Source organism: Hemicordylus capensis, chromosome 1, assembly GCF_027244095.1.
Source record: "Hemicordylus capensis ecotype Gifberg chromosome 1, rHemCap1.1.pri, whole genome shotgun sequence".
NCBI classification, from domain to species: domain Eukaryota; kingdom Metazoa; phylum Chordata; class Lepidosauria; order Squamata; family Cordylidae; genus Hemicordylus; species Hemicordylus capensis.
The window spans coordinates 5654137-5675413 of record NC_069657.1 but is presented as its reverse complement, the minus strand read 5'-3'; the positions used below and the strand labels follow the sequence as shown (position 1 = coordinate 5675413).

Sequence of the window (21277 nt, the reverse complement as noted above, 5' to 3'; positions counted from 1 at the left end):
TTAGTGCAGGGGTTAACAACCTTGAGTCCTCACTCAGATGTTGCTGGACTACAGCTCTAATTTGGCCATTGTGGCAGGGGATGACATGACTTGTAGTCCAAGGGGACTACATCTGGGGAATCAGAGTTGGGAATCCCTGTTCTTGTTGATAGGTGATGGAAGGAAATTGCTTTGGGATCCATTTTGGATCCTCTAATACATTGCTGCAAGGATCTCATTTGGCAGTGGATGAGAGGGTGGGTTAGCATGGGCATGAAGCCAGTGAACATCTATCCCCAGGAGATAGCTGCACTCAGAGACATGAGCCGAGAACTCAAGAGGCTCACTGGATGAAGCTTGAGGGTCCATCTACACCCAGAACCCTGTTTCCAGCAGTGGCAAGCCAGATACCGCCAAGAAACACAGATGCAGGGCTTGCAGGCAATCCCCCTCCCCCAGAGCTATACGGTTTCTGAATATGGGGGTTCTATTTAGTTCTCATGGCTAATAACCACCCATAGAACTATCCTCTGTGAATCTGCCGAATCCAGGCAAACTTAACCAGCCATTGATCTGGTGAGTAAGAATCACTTCCAGGCAAGCGGCCACAAATTCCTTTGGAAAATTGAAATAGCATTGTTTGGGTTGGGGGTGGGTGGGTATATTTTGTGTCAGGTTACTCCTGTGCCAGAAATGGCTAACACAGGGACCTGTTAACATAAGCAGAGTAGTAACACTTGTAGGAGTTAGAGAATTGCATGCATTTCATTTTAAAGTCCAGTTTAATTGTAACTTTAAAGTCTTGATACCTAAGTTGGCTCATTTCCCCCTTCTTCCCCAACCCATCTCTCCCCCTCCTCCACCTTGTATTATGTATTAAACTAAGTTCACAAACAGGGCTTGTGTCATTTTTAAACATACACATTTGAAAAATTTCAGGCACTTTATAAACAGAGTAATTAAGACATTCCACCAAGATAGGGATTCAGATTCTGGATTAACCAAGACTCCACAGGCATGATGTTGGCACTCATTTCACAGCCTGGAAAAGAGAGTCCCTTGCCTGGAACCGACCTTCCTATGAGCGGAAGCCAGCTCCTTCTGCAGCCGCTCACATTCTCTCTTCAGGCTGAGTTTCTCTTGCTCGATGGCCTTCACCACCCCTGACTGGCTTTGGTGTTTTTGGTGCTTCAGGGACAAGATAGAGGATTCCACTTGTCGTACCTAGTGAGTGCACAGGCCAAATATGGCAATATTAATAGTTAAAATATTTATTGGACTCTATTGCTTTTCAGTTCAAGCGTTAAAGGGGTTTACGTAAAGTTTTAGACAACTATCAGTCTATAAAACGCACAACACAATCAAGGGGCCATTCAGATGCCATGCTGAACTATGGTTAAATCTTGGTTCCATGCAACATCTCCCAGTCTCAGAAGTGTGCACTCTTCTCCCCCGGTCTATGCACAAGTTAGAAGAATTCTACTTCCTACTGAGATGAGAAGCAAGCTGAGATCAGTTCTGATATCCAGAATTGATTGATTTTAGTTAATGTGAACCAGACTGCTCAAAACAAATGGAGATCTGAAACCCACTTCAAACCTTGGGTTTAGATCTTGGTTTATTTCAGGCAATTTGGCAAGAATAAACTAAGATCTGTTGATTTGGATGGATCTTGGTTTATTTCTAACCGCAATCATACCACTGCTACTGCAGCTATGGACTTATTGGTTCGATCATAGCACCGCTACAGGTTTCCCGGTTTGTAGAATGGAAACAGCACTCACTTAGCAGACAGACTGGTTACAAGGCTGGATGAGACCTATGCCAAATATTCAGAATAAGGTGGGGATTACAGATCTTTGGGGAGAAGGGCTGCAGAGCTCAGGGACAAAACACATGCTTTGTATGCAGAAAGCCCTAGGTCCAGTGGTCTGACTCGGCAGAAGGCAGCTTCCGATGACCATAGGATCCAAAGAAAAACAGGGCGCATTCACCTTCTCCCTGGAATGAGACAGATCTGACTTGGCGCCCTGAACCTCCCGTTGGAGCCTCTCGTTTTCCTGCCGCAGCAGCTGTTGCTCCTGCTTGACCAGCCGATCCAGCCCCTCCCAGCAGAGCTTCTTCTGCTGGCTCTGCAGCCCTGCGGGATGCACGGCCAGTTCCAGAACCCGACTCTGCAATCAGAGAGTGGACGGCAGAGTCAGAGTCCCCGTGGCTGACCCAGTCTGGAAGTTAGCCTGGGCACTGGGAGGCCTCTGCCGGGGACCCATTTTGGCCACAGCAAGTCCTTTCCTCAGTCACCCACCTGGAGAATCAGATTTATACATGTGGGTAACCGAGTACATTTCCCCCTATAAACTGGGAATCATAGAAGCCCATTCCACATCATCCCTTGCTGTTGGCAGGTCAAAACGAGTTGAAAATAATCAAATCAGTCTGCAGATGATGAGAGAGAAACAGCCAGGGTGGGTTCTATTCACCTTTTCCAAAATTCTACCAGGATGGGTAACAAGAGAAGCCAAGAAAGCCATCAAAAGCAAGGAGGCTTCTTTTTAGGTCTTGTTAATACATTTAAAAAAATTGACTCTGTCAAAGAAGAAGAAGAAGAAGAAGAAGAAGAAGAAGAAGAAGATAAGCAGACAACACTACAAAGAAAAGAAGAATTTGAGGAGCAAAAAACCCCAAGGAAGGTGGTTGAAGATGACAAAAGCTGGAGAGATCATAGAAGGAGGAGACTGAAGGAAAGCCAAAGGGATCTTTGCACCTGCGTTCACTGCAGAGGATATTGGAGAGATACCCTCTGCTTGGACCATTTGTTTTTGGCAAGAACATCTGCTAAAAGTCAATTCGAGCCAGCTAGAGATGAAGTCATAGGGCTAATAGAAAAACCCCAAAACAAACAAGGCAGAGTTCTGGGAAGCCCACAAGCCCTTTTATACAGCCATAACTAGTCAAACAAGAGGATGCAGACAAGGTCAACAGAGGGCAAGACCATTCTCACAATGGAGGAGAGAAAGAAAGGAGTCCCCTACAAAGACCTGTACTGGGACCAGTGCTATCTAGGGGCATAACTATAATAGGGCAAAGGGAGACAGTTGTCTGGGGGGCCCCTGCCTTGGCCCCCCCAGAGGCAAGTCACATGACTGACTCCCCCAGCCACGCACCCACCCGGGCTTCCTTCCGTTGTATTCATCCTCCGAAATTGATGCGAGTGTTAAGACCTGAAGCTACCAGAACAGCATGCCTTTCTCTAGTACCATTACATGACTTGCATATATAGATAACTATGCTTTTTGTTACCACTATTCAGCCTCATTTAAGATTTCTTTACTTCATGAGCTGAGCTTCGGGGGGGGGAGGCTTTTAAAATCTCATCTCTGGGCCCACTCCAACCTTGCTATGCCCCTGGTGCTATCCACCTTGTGAGCAGTGAACTGGCCAAGTTTACGGAGCATACCACATTATTCAGGATGTGGAAAACCCAAGCAGATTGCAAAGAACTCAAAAAGGGCCTCTCTAATCTGGGTGAACTGGCAACAAAATAGCAAATGAGGTTCAGTGTAAGTGTCAAATAATGCACGCTAAGACAGGGGCTCTCAAGCTTGGGTCTCCAGACGATGGCAGACTACAACGCCCTAGGGATGTGCGAACCGGTTCGGATCCGAACCGGTTCGGGTCCGAACCGGTTCCGGTTCGGAGGTTCGGATCGAACCGAACCACCCCTGGTTCAGTTCGAATCCGAACCGAACTGGGGGTGGTTCGCTTCGAACCAGTTCGGACCGGTTCGGATCGGTTCGGAAAGCTGAAAATTGGTCAGATGGTAGCTGGCACCCAGGGGTACCTGTCACCCAAACCCCAAAGCAATCGGACACTCGTACGATTTTTTATGAATTTTTGAAAAATATTTTTATTTTTCTCTCATAGGATATAATGGGACCCGAACCAGGCCATTATTTCTTATTGTGGAGCACTCATGGGTGCCAACAACCATGCAAACCCTGAAGCAATCAGACACCCCTATGATTTTTTATGAATATTTAAAATATTTTTAATTATTTTTCTCATTGAGTATAATGGGACCCGAACCAGTCCATATCCCCTGTTGTGGAGGACCTAGGAGCACAAAAGCAGGGTGGGTGGTAGACAGGCATGGGTGCCTACCACCCAAAAAATCTCAAGGCAATTGGACACTCCTCTGATTATTGGTGAATTGTTAAGTGTTTTTGAATTCCTCATAGAGAATAATTAGGATTGCAGCAAATGTATAGCTTCACGTCGGGGGGAAAGGGGTGTCGTAGAGTGCAGTGTGGTGGGTGGTAGTTCCTAGGGTGGGCAAGGAAGCTATCAGAATTATTTGAAAGGAATTGGGCAAAGAGGTGATTTTTAAGTGATTTTTGAAGTTTACGCATCTTTAAGGTTTTTCCTCATAATAAGTTATAATGGAGCTTTCAGCAGCCCTATAAGTGCACATGGGGGTGCTGGGGTGGCCCAGAGCAAGTGGTGGTGTAGTGCACATAGGGTGCCAACCACCCCCATGGGTTTCTAACCCATGGGGTACAGGGATCTCTGGTAGGGGCACCCCCATGGGTACAGGGTTCTCTTGTTTCTGAGGTATTGAGTGTGGATTCTATGATAGCAAATGAGATTTTCAATGAGACACCATCAATCCACTCTAATATGCTATCATAGAATCCACACTCCGCCTCCTGCTTCTTCTCTGTGTGTGTGCTTAGTAGGGGTGTGCAATTTGGGATTTCGGGTGATTTGGCTCGGACCCGAACCGAATCACCCCTGTTCTGTTTTGTGCCCGAATCTGGGTCACCCGAATCACCCTTGATTTGGTTCGGATTCGGATTTAATCCGAATCCGAATCGATTCGGGGGGCAAAAAGGGGCCCAGGGGCAAAATTTTGGGGTGGTGTGGTAGTGCCCAATGGGTAGAGTCTACCACCCCAATTTCAGGGGGATTGGGCAAAGGGCTGATTTTTGGTGAATTTTTAAAGTTTTAGTGACTTTGGGGCAGTTCGGGGGCATAGCATGGGATCTGGGCAAAAGGAGTGGGGTGGGGTGGTAGTGCCTAATGGGTGCAGGCTACCACCCCAATTTCAGGGGGATTGGGCAAAGGGCTGATTTTTGGTAAATTTCTGAAAATTTCATATCTTTGGGGCATATTGGGGCATATTGGGGCAGAAAGTGGGGCCTGGGGCAGAATAGTGGGGTGTGATGGTAGTGCCTAATGGGTGGAGGCTACCACCCCAATTTCAGGGGTTTTGGACAAAGGGGTGATTTTTTGAGAATTTTTGAAGTTTTAGTGACTTTGGGGCAGTTTGGGGGCAGAAAGTGGATCTGCCCCAAAATAGTGGGGTGGGGTGGTAGTGCCTAATGGGTGGAGGCTACCACCCATCCCCAATTTAAGAGTGATTGGGCAGAGGGGTGAATTATGGTGAATTTATTTGTATGAGGTTTGTCTTCATAAGGTGAAGTGTGCTAAATTGATTACTTCCTCATATTATTCATAGTAAAGGAAAGTGTGAAAAAGTGAAAGTGGGGTCATGAGAGTTGTTTAATTGAAAAATATCTCATTTGCTATGATAGAATGAGAATTCACACCTTTTCTATTCACCATAATTCACCCCTCTGCCTAATCACTCTTAAATTGGGGATGGGTGGTAGCCTCCACCCATTAGGCACTATCTACCAGCCCACCCCACTCCTTTGGGGCAGATCCACTTTCTGCCCCCAATCTGCCCCAAAGACACCCAAACTTCAAAAATTCTCAAAAAATCAGCCCTCTGCCCAATCCCCCTGAAATTGGGGTGGTAGCCTCCACCCATTAGGCACTACCATCCCACCCCACTATTTTGGGGCAGATCCACTTTCTGCCCCCAAACTGCCCCAAAGTCACTAAAACTTCAAAAATTCTCAAAAAATCACCCCTTTGTCCAAACCCCCTGAAATTGGGGTGGTAGCCTCCACCCATTAGGCACTACCACCACACCCCACTATTCTGCCCCAGCCCCCACTTTCTGCCCCAATATGCCCCAATCTGCCCCAAAGACATGAAATTTTCAGAAATTTACCAAAAATCAGCCCTTTGCCCAATCCCCCTGAAATTGGGGTGGTAGCCTGCACCCATTAGGCACTACCACCCCACCCCACTCCTTTTGCCCAGATCCCATGCTATGCCCCCGAACTGCCCCAAAGTCACTAAAACTTTAAAAAATCGCCAAAAATCAGAGGAAGGTCCAATCGACTTGAAATTTGGGTGGCAGGTAGAACAAAAGGTCCCCTTTCAAACCAGCTATTTTTTGAGATCTGAACCGGTTCGGTTCGGATCCGAACCAGTTCGGATCCGAACCGAACCGGTTCGGATCCGAACCGAACCGGGGGGTGGTTCGGCAAAACCAAAACCGAACCACCCTGGTCCGGTTCGGACCTGGTTCGGATCCGAACCAAACCGGGAGAACCGGTTTTATGCACATCCCTACAACGCCCATCATCTCCAGCCACAATGGCCTTCAATCATAGTGGTAGGGATGATGGGAGTTGTAGTCCAACAACATCTGGGGACCTGAGTCTAAGAACCTCTGCACTAAGGCAAAACACTTTTGAGTTTTTCACACTCACACACGCCAATAGGGTCTGAACTGGTGGCAACTAAGGGTCAAACTGGATGAAGCCACAGGGAGCCCCAAATAAGATTGGGTCCATGTTGCCTGGGGGTGGGGGAGGTGGGTTAACCCTTTGCCTCATGCCATTCACCTTATTAAAATCCATTCCCCCAGCTGCCATTTTCTGTGCAAGGTAAAGCATACATGTGTCTTTATGGGGCAACAGCAACTTTGCAGAGTGTGTGTGTGCGCGCGCGTGCACACAGCAATTTTAATCATTTCCACTTCCACAAACACACCATAGTAAAAAGATGGACCTTTCTTCTATTTACCTGTACACCATTGATTCACATTTCAGAATGCAGCTATTCTGGATACAGAATTTTAAAATATATATAGTTCCACAGTAACCCTAACTCTGGTCATGGAAGTTGGAAGTAGTAACTAGGAGATTGACGTCAAGAAAAACAAAATGACCAGTGAATCACTGTAAGCCACCCTATTTTGGTTTCACGACCCTCTTCTAAATACTGTTCCCTAGTTCTCATGAACCCAAACTCCTCTTGGTTTTAGAAAACGTTAATGAGTTTTAAAATGTATTAAAATGAAAGCCATGATTCCCCCCAACGCTGCCCCCTCCATTCTACGTTAGATACTCACTGCTTTGAGTACCACATTTACCCAAATCAAAGACTCTGAATTTAAGATGACCACCCGGTTTCTAATCTCAAAATTCTTGGGGGAGGGGGGAACCCAGTCTTGGATTCCGGTGAATAGTAGCATTCCTGACAGAAAAGCAGTATACAATTAATGAATATGTAAGTAATAAATAAACTTCTAAGCTTGTCCATGGAGAATACAGGTGGCACAGAACAGACCATCCATCCCAAATGTCAAGTATCTTACTTTCTTGCGTATCTATCTTACTTTCAAGTATCTGGGACCTTTTGCGGAAGCCAGCTGATGCAAGGGTTACCTTGTCATTGGCTGTCTGCAGTTGTTTGTGTAATGACATCACTTCCTGCTTCAGAGCTTCTTTCTCCTGTTGGGACACCCTGAGGTCTGACTTAAGCCTCGACATCTGAAGGTTGACATTCTGTATGGCATCGTCAAAATTCTGAATCTAGGGAGGCAGAAGAAAGATAGAGCGCTCAGTCCACCAGATGGGGCTCTGGGCAGATTCCCAAGCCAGCAAGGGAGAGAAAGAAACTGTCTGGGAAGAGCAGTTTCCAGGCGGATGCCCTCGCTGGATCGGAACCACATGCGCAGATTGGAGGTGGTTGTGCAATAGGAATTTCAAAGTGAGAAATCTGATGCATGTGACAGGGCTGGTTTCTTTAAAAGGCATGATTTTTTTAAAAAAAAATCCTCCATTATTCACCCCACCGCCAAATACGAAGATACAAAAGAAAAAGAAAAAAACAAACCTAAGACTGCACCTCATCAAGGCAAAAACAAACAAGAATAGTCTATTCCCTTCTGCAGCAGAGGCCTTCCAGAAAGCAATTAAATGTGCAGTGTAAAGAGTTCATGTGCACGTTCTAAGGGAGAGTTTACTTGCCCTCCCACATTCCTGCAGCCTTCCATTTCCCAGTGGGTTCTCACACACTGTTCAGCTGCCCAGTAGTGACCTCGCATGATTTCCACAGCACCCCCTGCTGGCCAGCAATTCTTGTTTTCTGAGAATAGCCCACCCATTTTACTTACTACTTTTTCTGGCAAGTGGGGTCATTCTCAGAAAGCAAGAGCCGGCTGGCAGGTGATGCTGGGAAAATCATGTGAGGTCACTGCTGGTCGACTTGCGTATGCAAGGCATCTGAACAGCATGTGAAACCCTGCTGAGAAAGAAGATGGAAGCCTGCTGAGGTGCATAGAGGGCAATTAAGTTCTCCCTTAGGACTTGCATGAGAGCTCTTCACAGTACACACACTATTGCCATCTGGAAGGACCCCAGTTGTATAAGAAAGGAACTGAACTGTAGGAACAACACACTGCTAACTTCAAGGAGGTTTATTTTCCAGTGCTCAGGTGCTCCATCAGCTGTGTCTCCAAGCAACTCAAGGATTATCTTGAAACCTGGTCGCTTGATATATTTCCGCCCCTTTTCAAAAAGGGATGACACTCAAGAATCTGGCTAGTCCAAAGGATCAACGCCAGAAAATGAACACAGAGACCAAGTTCCTGATCAGTCATGAAGTTCATGGGAGGTCCCTTGGAAGTAAGTCATAGTCTCTCTCACAGGGTTTTGCAAGGGTAAAAATGGGATAAAGCCCAAGTACGTAGCCTTGAAACTCTTGGACAGACAAGTGGGATGTATAGATGTGTGAAAGAGAATGAAGTGTTATACGGCTGCAACATTTTGTGGGTTAATCTAAGAGATCAAAAACCTTTTGGTTAAGAAGATGCTCTTGATACATTTTTCATGGAAGCACTTAGAAATCCAGGGGCAGAAGAAAAAAAATGGTATAAGTGGGACCTAAACAAAGACCAAGATGCATATAGGAAAACAACAGTGATGCTTTCACACAAGTAGTCATTGGCAATACAACCATCCTTCTAGCTACACTACATTAAGCCAGCATCTGTGTGAGAGAGAAACCCATGGTTGCAATTGAACACAGCATTGATTAGAACCAAATTTATTGCTGAATTCTAGTTCAGCCATTTCACAGGAGAATATCCCTCTGAAGCCATCTAGCTAAAATACAGCCCAGAGACTTGAGAACTGAAATATAATGACCCACCTTGTCCTGTGAGACTGCAACCTGTGTTTTCAGAGACTGATTCTGGTGCTCCAACGACAACTTTTCCTGCTTCAAAGAAGCAACAAGGTTCTCCAAGAAGGCTACTTTTGCCACCTACAATGGAAGGAGAGAAGCCCCAAGAGTTCTTATGTGGCTTACTGGAAGGAAAGGAACCAGATTTGTTGGTTCAGATTTGGAAGGCAATGCCACTTTTCTCCCCAACCCAGGGGTTCTTAAACTTGGGTCTCTACACATTGGACTACAACTCCCATAATCCTTAGCCACAGGCTGTTGTGGCTGGTGATGATGGCAGTGATAGGTCAACAGTATCTGGGGACTCCAGTTTGAGACCCCTTGCCCTAACCCATGAAGGGCAGCGAGAGGGGGCTTTACCCTACAGTGCACTGTGATTTAGAGGCCGTGTTTCACATTCAGCAGACAAGCACTCACAAGCAGTGGCTCGTCCTAATGAGCCTGGGGAACACCAGACAAGGTGCAGCTGCCTCTAGTTCCTGGGAGCCTGCACAGCTCTACCTGACGAAGGACCCCTCTGTAGGCAGCGCAGCTCCCGTTAACTTGGGGGTAGGGCAGGGTGGGAGAAAGGCACATTGGTCAAACTTCCCATGGAGGGTTCTTTCCCTTCAGTGTACGGAAGGTGTGCACTGTCTCTCTAAACAACAATGGGACAAATTGTGGAAATGGACGTTGGATGTAACCCCCCCCCGATTACCTGATGTGCCTTGAAATCCCCCCCTCCCCGAGTTACAGTACGGCCTGCATATACTTTATAACCCTGTGGTTCCCAAATCCTTGTGTGTAAATCTTTGTATATATGATGTACAAACAACCGCTTTGCATGTAATCGTGCTTTGGTAACGTATTGTATGCTTTGGTAGTTGTTGGTTCAATACAAAATCTTGTCCTATTAATGAAAAAAATAAATCTTGCCCCATAGACAGGGCTGGATGCAAAACCATAAAATGAGTAATAGAATGACCGTGTAACAAATCTATATTAAACATTAAACATGCAAGAATTGTAATACATGAATATAGATTTTTTTTCCAGCTATCGTCCCACAAATAGTTCATACTTCTTCCCAGCAAGTGCTGGGAAGAAGTATGAACTATTTGTGGGACGATAGCTGGAAAAAAATTACCAACAATTTTGGAGCAAATCATTAACAAACTCAGTTTGGAAGAACTCCTTATTTGTTATTAACAGTCAGTGGATCTACATATTTTCATCTATTCCTACCATTATTATGGGGAGTTAATTTTGACTTTTCCAGTGTGTTTAATATAGATTTGTTACACGGTCATTCTATTATTCATTTTATGGTCCTGCCTTTTTGATCCGTGTTTCCTCATTCTTTGTACAGGGCTGGATGCAAGTCAGAGGTCGTTCCATGGTGCTCTGGGAGCAGGCCTAGCTCCTGGACTGTGTAGCGTATGAAAGAAGGAGCTCCAAAGAGAAAATGGCCAACTTGCAACAGATATGACCAAAGAACAATTAAGATAAACTATGAACAGTGTAAGAGATGAGAGAGGAGGTTTCCCTATGTGCCCATTCGTAATTCCTTGTAACTTCACCCATAAACTAGGGTGGGTTGGATACCCACTGCAGAGAAAGAACCCTTCATGGAAAGTTTTATCAATGTTCCTTTCTCCCTCCGTGTAGGAGAGTATCCCTTTAAGCCCTTGGAGGAGGCTGGAGTGTCCCGTTTCCATTGAAGAATACCTTGGAAGAGGTCAGGAAAAGGTATGACTAGTTTAGATTGAGAAGAGGTGGGGGAAACCTCTGGACCCATAGAATCTGCAGGAGTGGAAGAGTTAAGAACATAGGAGACTACCTTATACCGAGTCAGACCCTTGGTCTATCTAGCTCAGTATTGTCTACCCAGACTGGCAGCGGCTTCTCCAAGGTTGCAGGCAGGAATCTCTCTCAGCCCTATCTTAGAGATGGTGCCAGGGAGGGAACTGGGAGCCTTCTGCATGCAAGACTGCAGGTGCTCCTCCCAGAGAGACCCCATCCCCTGAAGGGGAATATCTTACAGTGATCACACATTTAGTCTCCCATTCAAATGCAAACCAGGGAGGACCTTGCTTAGAAAATGGGACAATTCATGCTTGCTACCAAAAGACCAGCCAGCTTTCCTCCAGACCAGTTATTTATGGAGTCTGGATTAGCCTGAAAAATTCTGCGAGCCTTAAGACAGAAGGATCTCAAAATCCTCAAGTTTAAACAGCTTGGGCGGTGGTTCAGATGATCCAGGTCCCTCATCTGCGGACCATCCCCCCTCATCCTTGGAGCCATCCTCAGAGGGGTCAGGTTCCAGTTGAATTACCAACTGAAGACCCAGAAGAAATTGTATGGAGTCTGGCTGGTCCAGGGTTATGTGAACCCTAAGGACCTCCAGCAGGGGCTTGATTGTTGGATGGACCCACATTATCAGAGCCAGCACTGGCACATAAGGTCTGGATGGGCCAGGAATATTACAGTCCAAACACAATGAAACACATCCCTCTGTAATGGTGTGATAGGGAAGGTCTAGCATTTCTCACTGCCATGTCCCTAGAAATGTTTTGAGGGTCTGGAGAACTCTGGCATGAACTTCAGGAGGACCTGGCCCTAGGAGAACAGGCCCCATTCTCCACAGTCAGCGTGTCTGTGGCTGGAGGCCTTGGTCTAAATAGGTTCTGTTCACATACAGGAATAGGCTGATGAGCAGGGCCAGGCAAAATGGAGGATTGAGAGTTTTCCCTTTTGTGGAGGAAGGAGGCCTAGACCTCTGTAAATAAGCCCCTGTATGGTAAGTTGCATTAATATTCCCAAACCTCTTCTTTTTGTTAATAGCCCTTGTACTATAAATGAACTACAAATTACATGACTATTCCTAAAACTTCAGCATTATTGTAAATAGGACCCTGTGTTTGCAATTCCCTATGCACGAAGAAGGAAAAAAACTGGCAGTGTCAAAAGTTCATGCCTGCTGTTTTTTTAGTTTCACATTTAGAATGTCAGTTTGACAATTTGGTTTGGGAGGGAAGAGAAAATCTGAAGAATGGAGGACACTTTGTGTTATGATGATTGGATGGTTTGGAGAGCTGCTAGAGCAAAACTGGGTATATATAGGAGGCTGCTCTAGCAGAGTGAGAGTTAAAAGTAGTCTGCAGGAGAGTCCTGGTGAGTCTATAAAGGGTCAGTCTGCAAGACGTTTGAGTCCTGGAGAAAGCCAGTGTACAGTTTGGAAAAAAGAGAGAAGAAGGAATGTCCCTCCGAAGACACAGCTGGAGAACCAGAGCTGAGGGATCGCCAACACAGGCCGAGAGAACCAGTGCTGGGGCTGGAGCTGCAATCGCAAGGAGAACCAGGCGGGGTTGAACTCCAGGGCCTGGACTGCAACCAGGGTAAGAGACAGCACAACAAGCCAGTTGCTGAGGAGAAGGTAACTGCAGGGGACTCTGTACGGTCTAGTTTAGGAAACCTGGTTTATGTGTTTCCCCAACTATTTTGTTTCTTTTGTATACTCTTTTGGCCGCTGGAGCATGTCTGGGGCTTGGCCTGTGGCCGCGATCCAAGACGAGGCTAGGGATGATAGGTCCACTCAGAATAGGTTGTTGCTTCCTAGGCTTTTCAGCCGTGATGGAGGATCGAGTGCGCATTCTGGCAGGATCCCTTCCTCTTTCTCTGCCCCTTGATGAGAGCAAGGGGTCTTCTGATAAAGAAGCACCCTGGTCAGAATGCTCTACGGTTGAGGAGAGGGAGAGACTAGCGAGTGAGGGGAGAGGGCAGCAGAACAAAACCAACAGATCAAGAAGGGGTGTGTGCAGGGGCGTAATTATTGTAGGGCAAGGGGAGACAGTTGTCTGGGGGCCCCCTGCCTTGGGGCCTCCCCCAGAGGCCAGTCACATGACTGGCTCCCCCAGCCACGCACACGCCCGGGCTTCCTTCCGTTGTATTCATCCTCTGAAATTGATGTGAGTGTTAAGACCGGGAGCTACCAGAACAGCAGGTCTTGCTCTGGTACCATTACATGACTTGCTTCGTCTACCATTTACAAAACCTTTAAAAAAATAATTTAGGATGATGATCTATTGTGGCACATAGGAGATATATCTCTCTATATAAATTTTACTTCAGTGAGGGGGGGGGCATTTTAAAATCTTGTCTCTGGGCCCACTCCAACCTTGCTATGGCCCTGGGTGCATGTGTGTTTTAAAGGGAACAAAATGAGAGAGAAAAGATTGAGAAATAGGAGAAAATAGAGGAGCTCTTCCAAAGCCCTGTTTCCAGGAGTGAGACAGGCCTGGAACTGGGGGCTGCCTGCTCCTGCTGCCCCATAGCGCTGCCTCTGATTTGCATCCAGCCCTGTCTACTGGGAGCAACTGGATTGCACAGACAGCCTTAAAGGGATACCCTCCTACACGGAGGGAGAAACAGGCACAATCAGGTTGGCAGGAGCCAGAAGCAGCTGTGCCTCATCTGGCGTACACACACACACACACACACACACACACGGCTTGTTAGGACAAGCCCCTGCTGGAGCCTGGGCCACGGTTCAGAGCACCATTGAAGAGTGTGGCATGCAGCTTCCTACACGGAGAAGAGTGCAGCATTCAGCTCCGAACCCAGTTTATATTGATTAGTGAAGTCCCTGGCACGTGGGCTGGCATAAGGGTGTGTGTGTGTGTGTGTGTGTGTGTGTGTGTGTGTGTGTGTGTGTGTGTGTTTCCTGTGCAGCCCTCACCTTCTCCACACATCTGTTCAGCTCTTCACTGAGGACTTCCTTCTCTTTCAGGAGCTTCTCATTCTTCACAAGGACACTGGAGATTTCGTTCTGGAAGTCGGAGAGGTCTGGACACCTGGGCAGCTGTGCAAGGCAGATCATTTCAAAGGGTGTGACTTCTGCGGGCGATGCTGCACAGGCCCTGGCGTTGGAGCATCCTCCCACAAGCTGGGCCACAGTGAGGGGTCCCCTCCTAGAGCACGTGAAATTGCCCCTGGACTTCTCAAAAGTAAGGTTTTCTTGGGGTGCAGCTTTACCACACCCTGGCTTTGTGTGGGGCAACCACCAGTTTCTCAGGGGGACCTTCCCCAGAACCCCAAAACCTAAGGTGGGGGAAAGAAAGCCTTTTTGGCCCCCTCAGGCCACAACTGTGTCATTTAAATAGAAAGATAGATAAAAATACTACTACAAGGTTTTTTTGCTTTTTTAAAAAAAGATGTAAACCATATGGCTGGAAGCAGCCACATTTAAAATGGTGTCTTGACCTCAACAATGTCTTCCTATCAGGAATGAGTCGCCTTTGAATGTTTACCCTCAAGATCATAAGAACCTAAGAACAGCCCTGCTGGATCAAGCCCAAGGAAGCCCATCTAGTCCAGCATCCTGTTTCCCACAGTGGCCCACCAGATTCCGCTGGAAGCCACAGGCAGGAGTTGAGGGCATGCCCTCCCTCCTGCTGTTACTCCCCTGCAACCGGTACTCAGAGGCAGCCTGCCTTTGAGGCTGGAGGTGACCTATAGCCCTCCAACTGGTCCCGAGTGGCCAGTTTGCAGTCTGTTCTCCCTGTGCACTTTCTAGTGGCTCCTGCTGGTTTCTGCCTTGTGTTTCTTTTTAGGTTGTGATCCCTTTGGGGGCAAGGGGCTATCTTGTTCACGTCACTGTTCTATGCAAACGGCTCTAAGAACTTCTGTTGAAAAGTGGTCTATGAATAGTAGTACTTGGTGAGCCTGCATGCCACCCTCCCTGCACTGAGGAAAAGGTGTTCTGGCCAAGTGCTCGGCCTGGCCACTGCTCCGGAGGGAAGAGGCATTCTCAGCAGAGCCACACAAGCCTCCTCTGGAAGCGGAGCCCTTACCTGCTTTACCTTCTCCAGTTCTTGCTTCAGGAAGTGGTTCTCCTGCTCCAGGGTGTGGGCTTGGACCTGCAGATGGGACAGCTGCGTTTCCAAAGATGAGACCACTGCTGAAGACTGGGACAAAATCACAGGGAAGGGAAGGTCAGTTCAAAGGCACAAACCTCTTCTTCATTGCAACTATGCGTAGAGTGTTGGGTGGCCTCTGTGCAGGGTCAAAAATTCATTCTTTTGTTTCCCCTTTTGCTTTAGCATTTTGACAGTTGATTTTTTTGGGGGGGGGGTTAAAAATGGAGGGAATTTTTCCATTTGTTCTAATTGGCTGGGCTGAGGAACTGGTGGGCCAGAGAAACTGTACATATTGGGAGTGTTTAGAGAGGGAAGTCAGAGTCCTGGAAGGAGAAGTCAAGAGAATCTGCTGGAGTAAGTCAGAGCTGGAGGTTGCACAAGGAGGAAGAGAGTCTGGAAGTCTGCTTGAGTGAATCCACGCAGAGAGTGAGCAGCCAGCCAGCCAGCAAGAAGAAGAGAAGCCTTCTAGCTGAAATCACTGGAAGAAGAGGAAAGAGCCAGGCTGGATTGAGCCCCAGACTTGTGCCGTAAACAGAACAAAGAGTCTGCCCAGCAAGCCCAAAACTGAGAAGAAAGAAAGTACAAGAGGACTCTGAGTAGGGACCAGCATAGAGCCAGGTAGTGATTCTGTTTCTCCTGCTTTTTATTTTCCCCCAACCAGCTCTGTTAAAAACTGGTTTGAGTTTGTATTTTTTCTCCCTGAAAAAAAGAAGTTTTATTTGAACAATTAAAACTACTGAGGTTTGTTTTTAGTTTTTTGTAATGTTTGATAGAAGTGAAGGGCTGTTGTAGTGGGTCTAGCTATACCAAAAATCCACTTGGTGGCAGCAGTAAAAAGGTTAGGAATGGAGGGCTCTTCCTCCACAGTGTGTGTGTGTGTGTGTGTGTGTCCACACAAAAACACAAAGATGAATTTGAAAAATCAGGATAATAGCGTCACAGGACCCTTTCAAGTGCTTCATGCACATGAAATTTAGTGCATCATGCACTAAATACAGAAAATGGTCATTGTTGCAATCCTGACAACAGCCCTTGAAAGGCAGGTGAGCATCACGTCCACCCTGTTGCAGACTGGGGAGGATGAGGTGGGTCTGAGAGAGGAGGAGAGGCTTGCTTCAGGACACTCGAGGGCCTGGCAGAGGCGAGACTGGAACCCAGTACCTCCTTGCTTAACCTAAGTTCCAGCAGTATTAATTCTAGAAATACAGGATACCTGGATTTTACAGTTCTCCAGCTCTTCTTTCAGGCAGGCACTCTCTCTCTCCCACTCTTCCGGCATGCACTTCCCCACTTCCTTTTCCCGCTGCCGAAGGACCCTCAGCAGCCGCTGGTTAAGTTCCTGTCCATCTGCCTGGGCAGGGAAGCTCTTTCGGCCAAGTTCAGCATTTTCCAACTCAAGCTGCTGGTTTCTGGCTTTCAGCTCGGATGCCTGATTAGAGAACAGGAGTCAGACAGATGCCAACGGCAGAGAAAGGCCTTCCTCCCTGTGCCAGACAGCTGGCAAGAGGCTTTCCCCATCTCGCTGGTCCCAGGCTTCTGGGGAGGGCTCAATCTCTGCTGGAGAGCCAAGTCCGAGAGACCTAGAGCTGCCACCAACTTGGGGCTGGTTTGGATGGAAGTCCAAGTCGGTCATATGATGTGGGATGTGAGCCTGCAAATCCCATCCCCACTCTCTTATGCATTACCTTGGAGAGGACAGTAAAGCTACACCCCCACCCCACCCCCATGTGATTACATGCATGCAAGACAGCATGCTGGGCCAGGGCAGTCAGGGGCCTGGAGCACCTTCCTTATGAGGCAAGGCTACAGCACCGAGGGCTTTTTTTGGTTTGGAAAAGAGGCGACTTTGGGGAGACATGATCAAGGTCTTTAAAATTATGCATGGAGTAGAGAGAATGGACAGAGAGAAATCTTTCTCCCTCTCTCACAACTCTAGGACCAGGGATCCATCCCATGAAACTGATGGCCAGGACCAACGAAAGGAATTACTTTTTCCACACAGTGCATAGTTAATCTATGGAATTCTCTGCCATGGGATGTGGTGATGATCACCACATCTTGTGGCAGATAATTCCATTCTTTAACTATAATTTGTAAGAAAAAGTACTTCCTTTTGTTGGTCCTAAATTTCTTGGAAATCAGTTTCATGGGATGACCTCTGGCTCTAGTGTTATGAAAAGGGGGGAAATATTTCTCTGTCAACTTTCTCCACACTATGCATGATTTTATAGACCTCTATCATATTGCCTCTCAGTCTTTTTTCTAAACTAAAAAAATTAGGGGCATGCATGGCTACTAGTCTGGTGGTTGTGGGCCACCTCCAGCCTCAGAGGCATGATGCCTCTCAATATCAGTTGCAGGGGAGCAACCACAGTAGAGAGGGCATGCACATACCTCTTCTGGTGGGCCAGTGTGTGGTACAGGATGATGGACTAGATGAGCCTTGGGCCTGATCCAGCAGGGCTCTTCTTATGTTCTTACACATGCTTACTTCCCTCATCGCTAGGCAGGCAGGGCTGGTTGGATGCATCATCCAAACCGGCCCAATATGAGGGAGGAAGCCAATTCCCTAACAGCCTTAACTAATGTGCTGAGGGTTCTGTTTGATGGTCTTTGGGGCCCTCACAAAGGAGGCCCCAAACCACTCGAAAAAGCTCTACTGGACGATGACACTGAGCACATGTGACAGTAGTGGAAAACTAGGGGTTTTTTTGCAGCTATCACTGCCATAGAATAGGTCCTTATGTGGGTTCTAGCCTATGTAAGGTCACGTTCATTCTGAGATTTCCACCAACGACACTCAAGCTGTCTATGAGCCTTCTTCATTGTCTGGAAACAATGATACCAGGGAGTTGCTTGGACTCCTGTATATCAGGGAGTCGCTTGGATTTGGTGAGTTGGGAGAAGATGCCTACGCATCAGTCGCACAACCCATCTCCTCATATCAGAGGGAAACAAGGGCATCAACAGGATCATCCACTCAGCAGGAAAATCCCCTCAGCGTTGTCAGGAATTAGGATTCAGTTGTTGCTTTTGGAGGAGACGAGATGAAGTGGTTAAAATGACTATGATAAAATGGGCTCAAGATGTGGGTCATAATATAGACATGGCTGCTTGGGAAAAATTATGGAAAACTGCTTTAAAGTTTACTGCATTTTTACTTTTAAAGAAAATTATTAGAAGCAGATGTATAGGTGGTATCTGACACCAAAAAAATTAGCATTAATGTATAAAAATGTTTCAAACAAATGTTGGAAATGTGGACAATGTGAAGGAACTTTTTTTCATATGTGGTGGTCATGCGGGAAGGCAAAGGCCTTTTGGGATATGATATATAATGAGCTGAAGAAAAAATTTAAAATGACATTGCCTAAGAGGCCAGAATCCTTCCTGCTGGGAATAACTCAAGGAGAGTTCTCCAGAAAAAATCCAACATTTTTTAATGTATGCAACCACGGCCGCTAGAACAGTATATGCGCAGAAATGGAAAGACACTAAAATGCCCTCAAAAGAAGACTGGTTGATAAAAATTTTGGAATATGCTGAGATGGCAAAGCTTACAGCACTTATAAGGAATGAAAATCTGGCCTGTTTCAAAGAAGACTGGAAACCATTTTTACTTTACTTAAAGAACTATTTTTCTGATATGGACCTTTCAGCAGGGTTTGAAATATAGTAATAACAGCAGGTTGGGTTGGGTAAAATCTAGTAGTAATGTGGAGTATCTATGTTTTGAATTATTATAGCAATGGTTTATATGTATAGTTAATGTGAACCGCGCAGACAGGTAAGCAGGAAGTCAATATTTACTTAATCAAATAAATGAATGTAATTTGACTGTAAAGTTATTGTAAAAGCAAATAAAAATTTCAAAGTGAAAAAATAAGAAAAAAGGAATCCATTAGGATTCAAAAGCCTCCAAGGTCTTCATAATCCTAACCGGTCCCCCACCCCCCTGCAGAGGTGTTTTGGGCCCACCCTCAGTCCAATCTTCACCAAGTGATCCGTCCATGACAAGGGTATTAAGGCCTCCTGGACTATCCACGGAGCACCACTGTTCCCTGTCGACCCAAAGACTAAGTCAAGCATATGGCCTGCCACATGTGTGGGACCAGAAATAAGCTGAGACAAGCCCCTGGTCATCATGGAGGGCATGAAGTCCTGAGACAAGGTGGCTTCAGGATGGATGTTAAAGTCCCCAAGACTAACAGCCTTGGGGTCCTCAATGCCACATTCAAGTCCACCTCAAGAAGTCCAGGCTGGGAGATTGTTAGGCAGCAGGGTGGGCAGTATACCAACAGAACCCCAACTTTGTCTCGCAATCTCAGCACTGCATGTAGGCACATGAACTGGTCAGAATGGTGGACTGTGCATCTGGTAAGGGGGGTGGTCTCCCAATGAACCAGGACAACACCAGCTCCATGCCCACTGTGCCTTGACTAATGCTGCACCAGAAACCCGGTGGGCACAGCTGGGAGAGGTTAACATCTACCCCCTCATCCAACCAGGTCTCTGTAATGCACGCCAGGTCAGCATGCTCATCCAGGATAAGAACAGCCCTGCTGGATCAGGCCCAAGGAAGCCCATCTAGTTCAGCATCCTGTTTCACACACTGGCCCACCAGATGCCGCTGGAAGCCTACAGGCAGGATTTGAAGGCATGCCCTCTCTCCTGCTGTTGCTCCCCTGCAACTGGTACTCAGAGGCACCCTACCGTTGAGGCTGGAGGTGGCCTATAGCCCTCTGACTAGTCACTGTTGACAGACCTCTCCTCCATGAAGTGATCCAAACCTCTCTGGCTGCAAGCTGCATGGAGGGCCACTGACGCAGCCACAAGCCAGTCCTCCCATTTGTGCCCACTTCACCACACTTCCCACTTATAGGAATAAGTGACTGGGGCAACAAAGTGGTGGGGAGGGGGAACACGCATTTTAGCACAGCCTTCTAAGTTAGTCACCTCCAGTGTTGCCCGCCAGCAGAGGAATTTGGTCTACCAACAGAGACAAAAGATACCTCAGGACTCACCTAAAAATGGAGAGACCCACCTGCTTCTTCAGGTTTTCTGCCATCTTCTGCACCGCGACTTTCTCTTTGCGTACCGTCTCTATCTTTTGCCTAAGAGACGCACAATGATACATACAGGACCAAGTGAATTCAATGTAATTGATTGGGGAGGGTAGTAAAAAGGGTTTAAACAGCTTGCAACTGCAAAAATAGGTTCTGACGAATTTTGCAGTGACTGGCAGATAAGCAATCAATTTAAAAAATTACTTGATTCAGCCTTGCTCCCCACCAGAACAAAGAACTGTCTTTGCACATGAGTGGTTTAGAGATTCTATTAGGGATGTCTTCGAATCGTTCCAGTGCCTCTATGGAGAGGCACCAAAACTATTCAGACTACTGCGGCCAAAATGTTTCAGTGTGGGGTGAGGGGTACCTTTAAAAAGGAGGCAGGCAGGTCCTACCTGCTCCTCCGGTGAGCCACCCCTGCCCCACACTGCCCCATCTTGGCGCTGCCGTTCTTTAAATCTAATTTGTAAGCAGCAGGCATGCTACTGTCCTCTTTAAACTGCTGCATCACGTCAATGGGATGCTCCTCCCAGCAGCCCTCACCTGGTGTCAACATGCCCATGTCATTGATCCCATGGGCGTGGCTCACCAGAGGAGCAAGCAGGACCTGCCTGCCTCCTTTCAAAAATGTACCTCTCCCCGCCCCCTGGGATATGCATGAAGCATTCTGTGCACATCCCTAGATTCTATGGGGTTTGAGAGAGACTTACCAGAGTTCTTCTCGAGACCCATTCAGCTCCCTAAGTCGCAGATTTGAAATACTCTCTTCCTCATTCAAGAAGGCAATTTCATTCCTCAAAACAGCATTTTCTTCACGGAGATTCTCAACCTCACATCTGGGGTACAAAAATACAAAGCGTCTGAGATGCCGATGTTTCTGGGAATTAATCTAGCCGCGATCTCTGTGCCAAAGTGTGCATTATTCTATGGGCTGACAAGCTTTTA

General features: G+C 46.9%; 1 protein-coding gene across 14 annotated transcripts in view; it reads right to left on the bottom strand.

Moving 5' to 3' along the window:
- NIN (ninein) overlaps positions 1-21277 on the bottom strand; it is a 159714-nt gene that overhangs the window by 18721 nt on the left and 119716 nt on the right. For 8 of the 14 annotated variants that reach the window (XM_053242549.1, XM_053242456.1, XM_053242487.1 and 5 more), the window contains 9 exons: positions 21043-21168; positions 20308-20377; positions 16477-16692; positions 15198-15311; positions 14084-14206; positions 9334-9447; positions 7566-7712; positions 1974-2153; positions 1054-1203 (listed from right to left, as the gene is read on the bottom strand). In XM_053242549.1, the coding sequence (XP_053098524.1) occupies positions 1054-1203; positions 1974-2153; positions 7566-7712; positions 9334-9447; positions 14084-14206; positions 15198-15311; positions 16477-16692; positions 20308-20377; positions 21043-21168 (1240 nt within the window). Of the gene's footprint in view, positions 1-1042; positions 1204-1973; positions 2154-7565; positions 7713-9333; positions 9448-14083; positions 14207-15197; positions 15312-16476; positions 16693-20307; positions 20378-21042; positions 21169-21277 lie in introns of all 14 variants that reach the window. The other 6 variants (XR_008305432.1, XR_008305434.1, XM_053242478.1 and 3 more) reach the window with 5 other exon arrangements.